General features: G+C 39.6%; 2 protein-coding genes across 2 annotated transcripts; both read left to right on the top strand.

Moving 5' to 3' along the window:
* The first annotated feature begins 2,505 nt into the window (after positions 1-2,505).
* On the top strand, positions 2,506-4,728 carry LOC139740968 (uncharacterized). Its single transcript, XM_071651553.1, has one exon. The coding sequence runs from the start codon at positions 2,506-2,508 to the stop codon at positions 4,726-4,728; it is 2,223 nt and encodes a 740-aa protein (XP_071507654.1).
* A 4,440-nt stretch (positions 4,729-9,168) lies between these two features.
* LOC139740975 (protein FAM241B-like) lies at positions 9,169-10,858 on the top strand. Its single transcript, XM_071651560.1, has 2 exons — positions 9,169-9,655; positions 10,220-10,858. The coding sequence occupies exons 1-2, from the start codon at positions 9,551-9,553 to the stop codon at positions 10,616-10,618; spliced, it is 504 nt and encodes a 167-aa protein (XP_071507661.1). The 5' UTR covers positions 9,169-9,550; the 3' UTR covers positions 10,619-10,858.
* The last annotated feature ends 3,450 nt before the right edge of the window (positions 10,859-14,308 follow it).

Raw genomic sequence — 14,308 nt, 5'->3', positions numbered from 1 at the left:
AGAGACACGGAGAGAGTGTGCTCAATTTCTTCTCTCTATGCATTACAATCAGTTAATTTACATATGCAGAATTTTTAGAAGTTCCGGGAATATTTTGTTTTCTGGCTTCGTTGATCTAAAGAACAAAGTTAGAGGAGTTTCCACTGGACTATCATCAAGGTAAGACGAAGTACTCTCTATAAACTGTTTCACCACTGTTGAAACAAACTGTTTTTTGTTTTTTAAATATAGACTTCTGTCAACTATGCAAATATGCATGATAAAAGACTTTTTGCTCGTTTTTCTTTCAGTTCGCAGTGTCACTTCAGGATGCTAGTATCTATCAAAATATCGATACTTTCTTACATTCTATGGACGTGACTTTAATGTAAGTCAATCGATTTTACGTTGACTCCTTTGATGACATCATTCTGTCTTCAGGTAAAATATGGTGTATACTACTAATAGTAAATTCATCAACAAAATCAAAGCGTGTATATAGGACCAATGTGACTTGCGAAGGGGGAAACAAATGAAGAGTTTTATCGCAAAACAAACTAAATCCATTCTTGTTAAGTTAAGATATTTGTGATTAAAGCTGCTAAAAAAAACAAAGAAAATATAGTCAGAAAATACAAGATATTTTTAATCGTAACTTCTAGAATATTCCTTGTTATGGTACAAGTGAGGTATACTGGAAAGATTTAACTTTGCTCTATCTGACAATGGGCTTACTTTGAAATGTTTCAAATTGGCGCTAAGACCATTTTGCAATAAAACTCTTCAAATAACCAAATTAAAAGAAAAAGAGGAACAAGAAGCAGAAAAGTGAACAATAAAGCTGATAGAATGCCCATAATAATGCTTCAGAGCCAAAGAAAATGGTCATGAGAAATCGGCAGAAATATTTTCTAAATATCAATGACTTGTCTGTATTTCAGTTACTTTCTTGAATTTTGATTTGTGTTTGTCGATCCATATTTTGTGTACATGCATGTAGGCCTACTCTTTATTACTCTTCATACTTCATATTTCCAATTCATGAAATATGTGCAATAGCATCCTTTTTGGTGTGTGTATCCTCTGTATTCATTTCATATATTATAGGTTTCCACACAAATCATACAGTGTTATGTTTACAACATCCATCAATGACAATGTAAAGTGACACAAAAATTATAAGTTATAAGTTCAGTATATACAAAAAGCATTTACATAGCACAAAATCATTTGAAATTATTCTCAAGGGTACATTCATGACGGATGAATAAAGTTGTGTGTGGAGGGAACCCACATAATCATTTAATGATTATGGACATAAATTGAATCGAATGAAATTGACATCGATTGCGATCGGTGTATAACAATCCGAAAAGTCAAGAAACTTGAAACGAGATCGTAATGTGCCTATACAGCGTCGTGAATGCACTCATTGGTAGTTGGTTACGGAACAGTGCTGAGCTTTGTGGATCTTCCATTCTTATGCCCTGCTTTGTTGTTATTTTTTTCTCTCTCACAAAGTTATAAGAGAAGTGAAATCTTTTCGAAATGTATACATATTTGTGCGTATGTTCTATAGTATGGCAACTATAAATATTTTGTTATTATGCATTTCATTGGCTTTGAAGTTCCATGCTCCAAGACGCTCTTTCATAGAGTTTTGATTTCGCGACAAAAGAAGTCGTTCTTAATTTAACAGAAGTACTTCAGAGGAAATATAAGGGTCCTTTATGGTGCTTGCTGGTGATATTGTAGGGAGCATTATTTTTAAATGTTCTTGTTATGAATGCCCCATGACTGAAAAAGGGAATATAAGTATCTCATAAGAGTTCACATTAACCATCTTTGGCAAATTTGTGATCAGTTTTATCCAACAAGTTCGGTGCTTGAATGTTAAATCTTTTGGATTGAAGTAATTGGCCGGAATGCTTGTGAGCATTTTCACTTTTAATGCATTCTTTTTTGTTCTGATTTTCTTCGCGTGTCCTGCTCTTCGCACAGTGAATAATTGCTGCCGAGAGTATTGAAAAGGGCAACGAACTGCTGCTTGCAGTCTGTTGTGATTTAGGAATGATGCATACTTATTTAACAGATCTGAACCATATTTTCAGAGCAATTGATTAACACCTGCAATGGAACACAAAGCTTCGCCGCGGCACAGAGCATGGGTACAAAGGAGAAATTATGGTTTCTTCTATCATATAACACTTCCCCACTTACTGCCAAGGGTGTAATTCGAACAGCTGATTATGCAGTAAAAAAATTGAAAATAATTATATTCCCTAAACACTGGCACTGGTCCGACGGTCCCTGGCCAGGACATAACAATCACTGTCAGACTAGTAACTTTTTTTTTCTCGGAAATTTACTATTAAAAAATAGTGGGAAAAAACAAACAAACTAGGTACCTTTATTGGCCCGACAGACAAGTCAGACCAGTAGAAGAAATGGGTTAGTGTGCAGCCATGCCTAAGATTTGGTAACTCGTTCATGTTCGTTTTGTGGTGTCCACTTTCCTCCCTATAGATGCCTCTCGCTGCAGAACCGGTTAATTTCAATTGGAACCCGTCAACATCGAGCTGTGGCTGCCTTCGTGACAGGGAAAGTTTCACCGGAGAATTCTTTCAAAAGATTCGGGAGACAAAAACAACGCTCGATCGAATTTACCTCTCCTCGCTGTCGAAACCAGCTCACTTGACCACCATCCATGACTACGAAGAATGGGCGCGAAAGAGCGGGAGGAAAGACGAGATGAAACATCGCCGATCGCAACCGTCTTCGAAAAAGACCCGACCCTCGAAGTTGTCAAGTAAGTGCCGTCCGCTCGGCATCTCTGATGAGAAAATCAAATCGGCCCTGGACTGCAGCCTGTGGGAAGACAAGAAGGACAAGGTCTGTAAGTTGCCCCATCCGTTGGCCAGGGTGCAGTGTTACGATCTCAGCGATGACTACGTCATCGACAAAGACCGAACTAGGCTCGACTACAGTCGCGACAGCGCCAAGGTATGGCGAGTGATGCGGGAGGAGATTCGGCAGCAAACCAACCAGAGGTTGACGAAGGGCAAGTGCGGAAGCGTTCTAATCAGACGACAGACAAAGCAAAAAGTTCGTTCACTCTCATCGTCGAACGAGGACGAAACGAGCTGCGAGGACAATGCTCACGAAAACGACGTCGAGATAACACTAGAACAAACACGCTCAGAGAGCAACGGAAGAACGGTGACGACCTTCATCGACAAACAGAAAATCGCATTCTCCAAAATAAAGAAATCTGGCGTGGTCAAAAGCAACACTATAGATTACCGCTTGCCGAAGTTGAACGCCGCGCCGATCAAAGACAGGACTAATATTCCCATCGAAAAGACGCCCAAACTTCCACAACTTGGCAACTGCAAGAGATCGCGACAAGAGAAAAAGAAGAGAAAGAAAGACGGAGAACAGCTTAAGCGAACGTCCTTGGACAAAAGAGATTGTGCAGAGAAGTCAAAAGAGGACGGAAAGATTGTGGAAGTTACGTCGAACTCAGAGACAGACAATATCGCGTCGCCGAAACTCGACGAAGTAACAGAGAAATTGTCAGAGATTACCAAGGTCAAAAGTAAGAGAACGCACAGACCAAAGATCACATGCAAAAGGGTTCCAGACGACGCCAACTTCGTTGACTATCCGTTCTTGAAAATGGGTTTAGACACGGATTCTGAATCGGATGAAGAATGTCTGTGCGATTACTGTCTCGGAATGACTTCTGAAGTGCCGAAAACACAGCCGAGGCCTCTCAAGTCTATTCTGTCACCACGGCAACGCCCTAGCGGTTCCGCAAGAAGCAACAAGAACGTGAGCTTCCAGCAGGACGGTCTGGAGGATGTGCGACTCATCACGCCTCTAGCTATTCGCAACGAGAACATGAAACGGTACGAGGATGAAGAGCGCCGGGAACGACTGAAACAGCAAGACATGAAAAGGCGGCAGCGGAGAGCTGCTATTCTCGCAAGGAGGAACAAAGCTGCGTACAAAGGCTTAGAGCTGATGGCCGGCGAAACGTCGTCCGCCACTAAGATAGACGGTGAATGCGGCTCCCAAACTGCAACACGTGATGAAGATTGTGTGAAAGAAGGCGATCCATCTACAGAAGAACGCACCGAGTCATCCGACAACAAGCTCAACGCAGAGAGAAAAGAAGCCAGCCCTGTCAGTAGCGATCTTTACAACAGCAGTATCGACAAAACCTCGGAATCCAGCGCGCAATATAATGCACCCTCAGACGATTCAAGTGACATTCCGCTTAATTCCAGCCCAGAATTAAAAGAAGTTCCCGCCCTTCTACTCGACCCACAAGAACACGGTCGCCTGTACGAAGACATAGTTCTCGAAGAAGGGGATGGACATGTAACGGTTGCCCAACTCGGTCATCGGATCAAAAGCATTTTTGATCGAGAGCCCGTCGTTAGAGATCGTGATAGCAACTCGCCTGCCGAATCCGCTCGAGTTCATGCGAACGATGGCGAAATGGTGTCGAAAGAACGCGAGCACAGTGAATCGAGCGACGACGACATGAAAGGAGGCGCCTTCGTGACCAAGTGCGTGGTTTGGAATGAAACCTCGGATTCAACGAACACGTCTCGGTCTGTCACTCCGCTCCCTCAGGTAGAGAGGCAGGATTTGTCTGAGTTTATCCTGTCTATGAAAGACTGCAGATATATTCGGTGGAGCAAAAGTTACATGGACATGTTGGAAAAACTCGGCGAATAGATTATTTCCAAAGTCTTTCACGTGAAGATTCGATTTTACTTCAGTGACATCGATCGTTGACGCAGTGATATGTGATTCACCGTTAACCACGATACTCAACTGTATGTTTGGCCGTCTTGTGTATAGATGTCATGTAATGCTTATTTCATCTATGGTTATCATTATCATGATTGATCACTGCAGTCATATCATTATCATTAATCATTCACATTGTCGTTTTATTATTATCATGATCGATATCCAATGATTTGAAAATTACACTGCCCATATTCAATTGAGATGTAGCACAAAAAAAAAAAGACTTTGTATTATAATTTCGTTGTTGGTGTTTGAGTATGACAGTAAGTATGAAGACCCTATGATATAGTGTGGGTGCTCTAGCTGTGTTCAATATTCTGTTTTGTTGTTGTTGTTTTTAATATTTTCTTTCGAGTTTCTCCTGAATTCCGATCAGGACTATACCGAGCCTTCAAAGTAGATCACGGTGAATGGCCTGAAAAAAGAGAAAACGGCAAAAACACTAAGCAAACAAACAAACAAACAAACAAACAAACAAACAAAATCGTATCTATTTGTCAGCTATTCTTTTAATAGATAGAAGATGTTTTAAACTGCGATACGTCAGATGTGGAACTTTTAAATTTTGTGTGTATAATGCATTTAAATTCTCAATCAATTTGCACATTTCAAAGCTTGTTTTCAGCTCTTCAATGATCTGATTGATGGTGATCAGTTTAGATGACTATACTTTGAACGATAAATCAGGCAAAAGGAACAGAAGAAATAATGTTATCACAATGACATTATAGGATGTCACACAACGCTGTGGAATATTTACATGTCTCTTGCGCTTTTACGCAGTTATTATATTATGTCATGTCCACATTAATGTAAATGAGAAAAAGTGATCATGCAATTTCCCTTCAGGTCTCTCATTGATCTGGGTACAGGCTTATTCTAACGCATACAGTTATTGAAGAGTTGTAAACATTAAGCAACTATGATTTTCCTGGGGTTAGAATTAGTTATCGACTAAAATATTACCATTTGATGCAATTTCCGCTATAAACCAGTTTGATAGCAGTGAGGCGATATCATTATCAATTTGTCTGATAATACAAATTTTTGGAATCATTATGCCAGAGGACCAATATGATTCTTAATCTCTTTCCTGAAAATAATATGTTGATGTAACCGATGCATTGGAAGTCGCCTAATTAAAAGGTTCGCTGACATTATTACGAATACATTCGAGTCTTGTATTTCTGTTAAAAAAAACGTGCGTATGCATGACATTTGTGTGTGTGTGTGTGTGTGTGTGTGTGCGTGTGTAAGTGCATGTGTGTGCGTGTGGGAATATTTTTTGCCCATTGTGACCAAATGATTGTGTATAGTAATATCACTTTGAATTTATGTCTTTGGTATTATGAATGGAATTCAATTAATACCGTTTAAAGGGAAAAGAATTTGCATGTGTGTGTGTGTGTGTGTGTGTGAATGTAAAAAGGATCGAAGCGATGGGATGTAGGATGGGTGTAGAAAAATTCGTATCGTAAGAGACCATTAAAATTTGCTGAGAATGTACATTGTGGTCAAGTATATATCATTCATAATGGCACAAACACACATACACCACACACACACACACACTATATATATATATATATACATATATACATATATATATATATATATATATATATATATATATATATATATAGACAGAAGTATTGGAACAAGTTCACGCGGTTGACTGCAGGTTCATTCGTATTTATTGCAACTCTGAGTTTCATGCAACCTCCATGAGGTGCAATCATCAGGCAATTAATGTAACCGCGTGAACTTGTTCCAATACTTCTGTCTAAAGCTCTTCTTTTGAAGATATTGAGCACTCTTCATAGTAGGATAGAATCACCAAGTGTGTATATATATATATATATATATATATATATATATATATATATATATATATAGTGTAGTGGGATGATGCTGATATATTTGCCAAACGCTTCTGTCATCTTGGGAAGAATGATATATTTAAGACAATGAAGACAGATAGATGTCGCACGATGCTGGCTGGTGATAGAAGCTATCTCTATGCGTGTACACATGGAAACAACATCTCTCAAAAATTTCTCTATTATACACATATAATTACAATTATCAAAAAGATGAGTTTTTAACACAGATTTGAATTTATCAAAATCTGTAATGCATCTAATACTGAGAGGGAGATCATTCCATAATGATGGTGCCATTTTCCAAAAGCCCTATCACCAAATGTCTTAGATCTGATACTCATTTCAGAGAGGAGATTTTTTTATCTTTTTTTTGAGCGCATATTACAACTGGAATGATGTATGGCTCGATGAATACACTAAGGCATGCAGGTGCATTACCATGGAAACATTAAGGGCCAAAATTTTAAACTTAATACGAGCCCTTGTCGGCAACCAGTGAAGACTACGAAAGATGGGAATTATAAATGATAACTTTCCTTTTGCGTGTTACAAGTCTTGCGGCTGAATTTTGTATCCGTTGGAGTCCTTTCAGCTGGGAGTCTGGAACTCCAATCCCATAAGCAAACCATTATTATTATCCAAATGACTAAAGATAAACGCACAGGAATATCACAAACATTGACGTACAAAGTTGTTGAAGACTTGTTACGAGATCTTACCTACACAACTTCAGTTTTCTCAAGATTCAATTCTAAACCATTTTGCAGAGACCAATCTTGAATTTTACCTAAGCGTGATTAAACCTAAGCAATCGCTGCATCAGAATTGGTACTTTTTGGCAATGAAAGATAAATCTGAGTATCATCAGCATATCTTACTTATACCACACTTCTCAACACATCCTCGGCCTCTAACGGAGCTGTGTACATTATGAAACACAGTGGTCCCAAGACAGAACCCTGAGGATCTCCTTGTCTGAAAACATAAGGGGCAGATGCAGTACCATTGATTGACACACTCTGCGTTCGGTTGCTAATCAAAATAATGCAATACCAACAATTCCATAAGTTGACGACAGACGATGGAGCATGATGTTATGGTCAATAGTGATCGAAGATTGGTAGTGTGATTGTTAGTCGCCACGAATTCACACAAGCAAACTGGTCATGGGATAATCAGTGAATGCAGGCATACTGACAGTATGAAAAAATAGAAACTGAGTTTGATTTCCACGCAAGTATAAGACTACATGATCCAAAATAAAAGATAAAGAAAGAAGGAAAGTTTCTTATAAACTCCCAGGTCTATTTAGAAAGCAGGAAAGTTTTTTTTTTAAAAAGAGATAGTCACATCATTAATTTGTTCAGAACCTTATACATGTATGCACACTAAATAAAGCATCCACCAAATAGAACCTTTAATCTGTGCCGATACCAATTATACGCAACACATGTTTGTGCTGTTGGTTCATATTCACAGAGGAGGAGGATGAGGAAGGGAAGGAGAATAGGAAGAATTAGAAGAAAATGAAGAAGAAGTTAAGAAGAAGGAAGAAGAAGGAGGAGAAGAAGAAGGATGGGAAGGAACATGACTGTAGGCCTACGTGTCAGTATCAAAGCCTGTGGAAGATACAACATAAGAGAAGGAAAGAGACTCTAGAGTAGTTTTAATCAGTAAAAGCTGACCTTCTTTCTGGCACCGAGCGGTTGACCTTCACGGGAGGGGAGGGGGAGTAGTGAAGCCGTCAGTCAAACCTGTCTATAGTGTAGTGACCATCCAAGGGAGACGGAAAAATGGCCGTTATGGACAGGTGGCCGCTATAGACAGGGTCTTTGACGTGGTTTTTCTCTAAGTGGGAATTGCTTTTAGTGGCCGTATGTACGGCAAGTGGCCGCTATAGACAGGTGGCCGCTAATCTTGATCTCCATACATTAGCATCAAGGCGGAGATGCGCAAGGCTATCTTCCTGTACCAGTACTTCAAAGTGGTCAGGGGGTTGATACCAGCCCTCCCTGTAAATGATTTCCTCAGACCTACAAGACCAAAAAGACAAATAAACGTAAAAAAATTTACTGGGTTTGAGGCAGCTAACCCAGTAGAAAGGCAAGTCACAAATCATAGCAAGTGTTTTGTTGTTGAAAGTTCAAATACAGATCAGTATAAGAACTCCTTTTTTTTTTGTTGAAACAACGGTGGACTGGAATCATCTTCCATCAGACACCATAGCAACCTCCCAAACAGTAGCAATCTTCAAGGCTGCGGTCGGGGACCAGTTTCTTTAGTACCAGTAATTTTCATCAGCCCTCTCTCTCTCCGGTGCACTATACCACAGCGGTCCTGCACAGTACACATCCAGATCCAGATCCAGACAGATTTGACTGTACATAGCTAGCTAGTCCTCAGCATATTAAAAGTATTACCGACCAAAACATATTGCATGCAGGCTGCGAAGGAGACTAGTTTGGTGCTGCAGGTAATCTATGACGTCCACGTCAGATCAGCTTAGTTGATGGTTTGACTCTGATTCAGGTAAGCGTTAAATTTTGTGTGACACGACGGGGAAGTGGACCCTTGTTGCATCTTGTCAAGCATACTGTCATAAACAACAAAAGGGATGTGGACGCTATACTAGCACGGATGAAAAACTGCCCTCACCCCAGTCTTCGAAAGTGTAGTCCCAGTAATCGTAATTGATGTAAGCTGAGTTGGCTGAACTTCGTGATCGTGTAAACTTCACTGACGGTCGATCTGAGGTCTAGCTAGTATCACTAGGTACGTTACTGAATCGAGGGCCCGTCACTGAACGTAAAGTGCGCTCCTGAGACACGTAGAAGTGTTTAAAAGGCACAACATATGGAACGATGGTTCGGATCCTAGCCAGTGGAGAAATCGTTGCTGATGATGATCCCCGTGCTCAAGCAGCCCGAAGAAACGAATCGTCCTCTTCATCAAGACGAATGCCAATGGTAGGATCGCTAGTCCATTCTCTTTTGACTCTAGTTTAAGTGGTAACTTAAACAAACACAAACACACACACACAACCAAAAACAAACAAATGGACAGTAGTTGTGGTTTCTCTAAAGATGAATCTGTGTGTGTGAAATTTACGTTGACTTGACGGTAAAATTTGACAGTGTTGTTGAGCAGGTGAGAAAAAAACAAACAAACCAAAAAACAAACAACAGATCCAGGATCAAGATGACGTGGATAAAGGATTTATTGCAATTTATATTTACATTATTAGGAGAGCATGACTGCACTACCCTTGCTGTTGCACATGGATTCCTCTAGCTATTTACTTTAGTTTTCGACCAATATACAACTGACTTAATTTAAATATCTTGATGTGTAAAGAAAATTCCATAAAAATAAAAATAATTCAAGACAGTCCTGTGTGAACCTAATTTGAAGAAATGCCATTCAGACAGTATATTCATTTGGCTTTTTACCGTGTGGAAAGTACTGTATGCCTTTCCACCCATCCTCATTTGAAGTTGTGGTTTACTCCCTGTTTGTTTCAATTCTCTCAGGGACGTATCCGTCATGATGAAGACCAGGGGCCGGAGGGATATGGTTACCAAGGAGGAGAAGGAGGAGGAGGAGGTGTAGGAGGACAGCAGGTGTCCATCTTCCAGGTTCTGAACCAGAAGCTTCTCGATGCGGGCATTCCTCGATGGAACCTCGGCTCCACCACCATTGAGCCCATCGTCACCGTCGGTTTCGTCCTGGCCGGACTCCTGCTCGGTATGAGAGGACTGCTGCTCGGTGCCATACTCCTCGCTGCCGTCAAGTTCAGCGGAGGAGGGGGAAGTGGTTCAGGAGGGGGAGCTGTTGGAGGCGGTGGTGGTGGTGGTGGTGGTGGCAGCAGCGGTGGTCGCACAGTGGGTGGAAGGACTACTGGGGGAAGAACCCTGGGTGGTCGGAGATGAAGTGGCAAATTACTATGGAGCGAGACTGCTGAGTGGATTCCAGTCAAATTGTGATGATCATTAAATCCATTGCCTGTGAGAGCCTGTCGGGTCTTGTGCAAAATCTGCTAGGAATGCAGAATTGTGCAGGGAAGGGGTCAAAGGGAGTTTCCATCCTGATATCATATTACTATGTGTGAAAAAAAAGAAGAAAAATCAGGGAAGGAACTGTTCAAAACTTTAAGAAAAAAAGAATCAGACTCATAAAACAAGATTATGAACTGTTTTAACATTTAGAGAGCAAGACAAATTAGCAACTCTGTATCATGTGGTGTTGAGTAGCTCTGTATCTGGTTTGTACACAATACATTGTAAGTCACCAATTTTAATTTTTTTTTTTGTACTGCTATTTTGTTTTTGTTTTGTTTCCAGACATGCTCTGTGGTATATGAAGAGTAATAGGTTTATGCATGTCCTCCTCGGCAAAAAAGTTCTGTCCGTGCCCAAATATTTGACAGAAATGAAAATCAGGGAAATTTACACTAAGTGAAGAACATATATAGTACAAAACATCATAATATCAACAATAAATTTCTCTTTTATTTTGTTTGACCCATCATGTCAGTTGCAGACTCTCGTGCAGAGCAATTTGTAATGTTTACAAAATTAGACATGTAATGCATGTTAAAGTGGACATTGCAAAGCCCTGCTGTGGATCGAATATCACAAGTCTAACTGAGCTTCATGTGTGTATGTTGGATTTCCACGCTGCCTCCTAGAGACACCAAGAATGGATGGTCGAAGAAAATGCCTGACGGTCAACAAAATGCAGAAGATTTTAGTTTCCCCGTTGGTATGATGACTAATGATATTACAGGAAAAGTTTTACAAGAATTGTGAAGTACAGGGTGGTGTGTTTGAATGTTACCAGGATGAGTAGTATACTGGTACTGTAAAAGCTGTTATTTTTCACAAATGAGAAGGTATTTGTAGCATACATTTCTGCAAGATGTTGTTTTTGTGAATTGACACTGGAGCTTATATTAGCCCAGTGCATGGCAACATTTTCACGTGTTAAATATGCCGTCCAACAGTGCTTCGTGAAATTCGCAAAAAATAAACCCTAGCAAAAATAACAGCTTACAGTGCCTGCCAACTGTCCCTGTCTAATGGATTATTATTATTTCTTTTTTTAAAGGACAAGTTCACCTTCATAGACATGTGGGTTGAGTGAATGCAGCAATAATAGTAGAAGACATCAGTGAGAGTTTGAGGAAAATCGGACAATCCTTTCAAAAGTTATGAATTTTTGAAGTTTCTGCTCAGTCACGGCTGCATGAAAAGACTAATATAGCTTGTGATGTCACATGAGTACAACGACATAAAGAAAGAATAAAGAAAAATCAACATATTTCCATTTTTCTCGCATAACAAAAGAACACTCGACTTCTCTCTTTCAGAAGGCAGGGGGAATAATATTACCCTTTACATACATCAGTAATAAGTCAAAGAAATGTGCACTTTATTAAAAAAAGTAAGTTTAGTGAAATTCTCTTTATATTTTCGTTATATCGTTGTACGCATGTGACATCATACACTGTAGTAGTCTTCTCATCCAGCAGTGTCTGCACAGACACTTCAAAAATTCATAACTTTTGAACGGATTGTCCAATTTTCCTCAAACTTTCACTGATGTGTTCTACTAATATTGCTGCATTCTCTCAATCCTTATGTATATGAAGGTGGACTTGTCCTTTAAAGGAAAGAAGCTTTATTCAAAATAGTGTTCCTATTTTTATGAACACCTGCCAGCAGAAATGTGAAGGATGCTGGTGAAATTTCTTCTTGTGGAAATACTTTCTCCCTTTAATTCTGATTTATTGAATTTTAGGGCTGACTGTAATGAAATACGGATATAATACATAGCGTGTAATATCTTGTGTACATCAGAATCAGTTGTATGGTTTTGCCACATTTCTTTCAACTCTTACTTGTAATAATTGCTCACAAGAATAAAGTGCTAGCAATTTTTCATCAGCAGTTTTGTAGTTCTCTGCCTGAATAGTTGCAGCTGAGGTGTTTAAATATAGAATCCCCCAGTGACACTGGTGCAGGCTGGGACTATGATTATGGTACAGTCATGTATCATATAAAGTGGATAAATGCATATGTTTCCTTTCATGTTTGGTATGCTAGTTAAAATATTCTCGTCCTACATTTGGTCAAAAGAAGGTATGAGACATTAATCATATTTTATCTTTAAGGTCTTTGCTTCTGATTGGATAGCTGACAAATCACAAATCAACTCCAACTCTGTTTAACTCTTTATGTGCCACGTTCGCACGTCCGACTCAGTCGACCGCGTGCCAACTTTGCATATTCTGCTCAACAAACAAAGCCGCCAAAATCGATCGATAAATCGCTAATCACTGCTAATCCCGCGGCACAATGAAAGCGTTTCACGTGCTTTTGTTCCTTTCATATACAGCTCGCATTCTATGTGGTGATTGACTATGAAGCGGTGTTCCCAACTAGATTTGCTCGTACATTCTTTAAGTTTCTGTTACGGTTTTATGTGCAAAAGTCATGCCTTTACAGTAATGTAGCAACTTGTCATTCTAAAGAAAAATTCAAAAAAGATTCGTCATACAATTTATATCAAAACAAAGGTTGGCATTCCTCTTTAACTATGCCTACTATTATGCCCATCTTAACAGAAATTTGTAGAAGTTATACAAATTGGAAAAACAGAATTCTTTCTCAAAGCATGACTACCTTAGTGTCTCAGAATAACGTGGCACACAGGGGGTTTCCACCATGGCACATAAAGAGTTAAGACTGCCCAAAAAACAGAAATGGTGAATACTCAACCTTATTCTGATGAGAAAAATGTGTATTACTTGGCACTTGATGACTTCACTTTCATTGTTTGTAAAGCATACAGCAAGAGGCACTCTCCACTAGCAGTCTACAGACAATTTATATGTTCACTTGTGAGCAGGCAGCAGGCACTTGTGAGCAGGCAGCAGGCCACTGTTTGTCGAAAACAGTGTCTTGTCCATCAGGAAGTATGTTTGGTGACAATGTGTCAAATATTTTTGTCATAGGTGATTGCTGTAGAATTGAACTACTACACATGTACTATCTTCTCGAGATCTCAGGTATGTGCAAGTATGTGCAGTGTGTTAAACAAATAACGACTGCCACTATCGTTCAAGGTACAATGTAGATTACAAATCATTGTCATAATCATTGTCAGTCTGTGATTCTTGATATACACCTGTACCGAGGCCATGGCACATGTGCAAGAGTAATCTTTGCAAAAAAAAAAAAGAAAAAGAAAAGAAAAAAGAAAATAATCATAAAAAAAAGAAAGGAAAAGGGACAAAATTGCAGTGTGATCCTCAATGTAATCTATGAATGTGTTCAGTCCTAACTGCAGTGAACTGTGCCAGAATGTTCTGTGCCAAAGCGAACCATTCACGAACCAGAGAGCGATCCAGATGGTACAACTGAGATGGTGGCCTGGCTTGGAATGGTTCATGGAGCGTCAAGTCCTATGCGCCACGAGGGTATCTGTGGGGTGCGCTTACGTAGCTCATTCAAGTGAAGTTTTGCACAAGCTTATGGAGCATTCATAAGAAAAGATGGAATGTAAGCCCATACTGGGTACTGTGTACACCGATTATATTATGTAAGGTTTTCGTTTTC

Source organism: Diadema antillarum, unplaced genomic scaffold (genome assembly GCF_040938485.1).
Source record: "Diadema antillarum isolate AM-2024a unplaced genomic scaffold, OU_Dant_1.0 seq00000893_RagTag, whole genome shotgun sequence".
Classification (NCBI taxonomy): Eukaryota; Metazoa; Echinodermata; class Echinoidea; order Diadematoida; family Diadematidae; genus Diadema; species Diadema antillarum.
The sequence above is the reverse complement of the archived record's forward strand: the minus strand, read 5'-3'. Positions and strand labels throughout refer to the sequence as shown.

What these genes read in the sequence shown, in the direction of transcription:
- LOC139740975 (XM_071651560.1), top strand. Translation starts at nt 9,551, where the DNA reads ATGGTTCGGATCCTAGCCAGTGGAGAAATCGTTGCTGATGATGATCCC. An exon ending in CATCAAGACGAATGCCAATG is followed by an intron (nt 9,656 to 10,219) that starts GTAGGATCGCTA and finishes CAATTCTCTCAG; the next exon opens with GGACGTATCCGTCATGATGA.
- LOC139740968 (XM_071651553.1), top strand. Translation starts at nt 2,506, where the DNA reads ATGCCTCTCGCTGCAGAACCGGTTAATTTCAATTGGAACCCGTCAACA.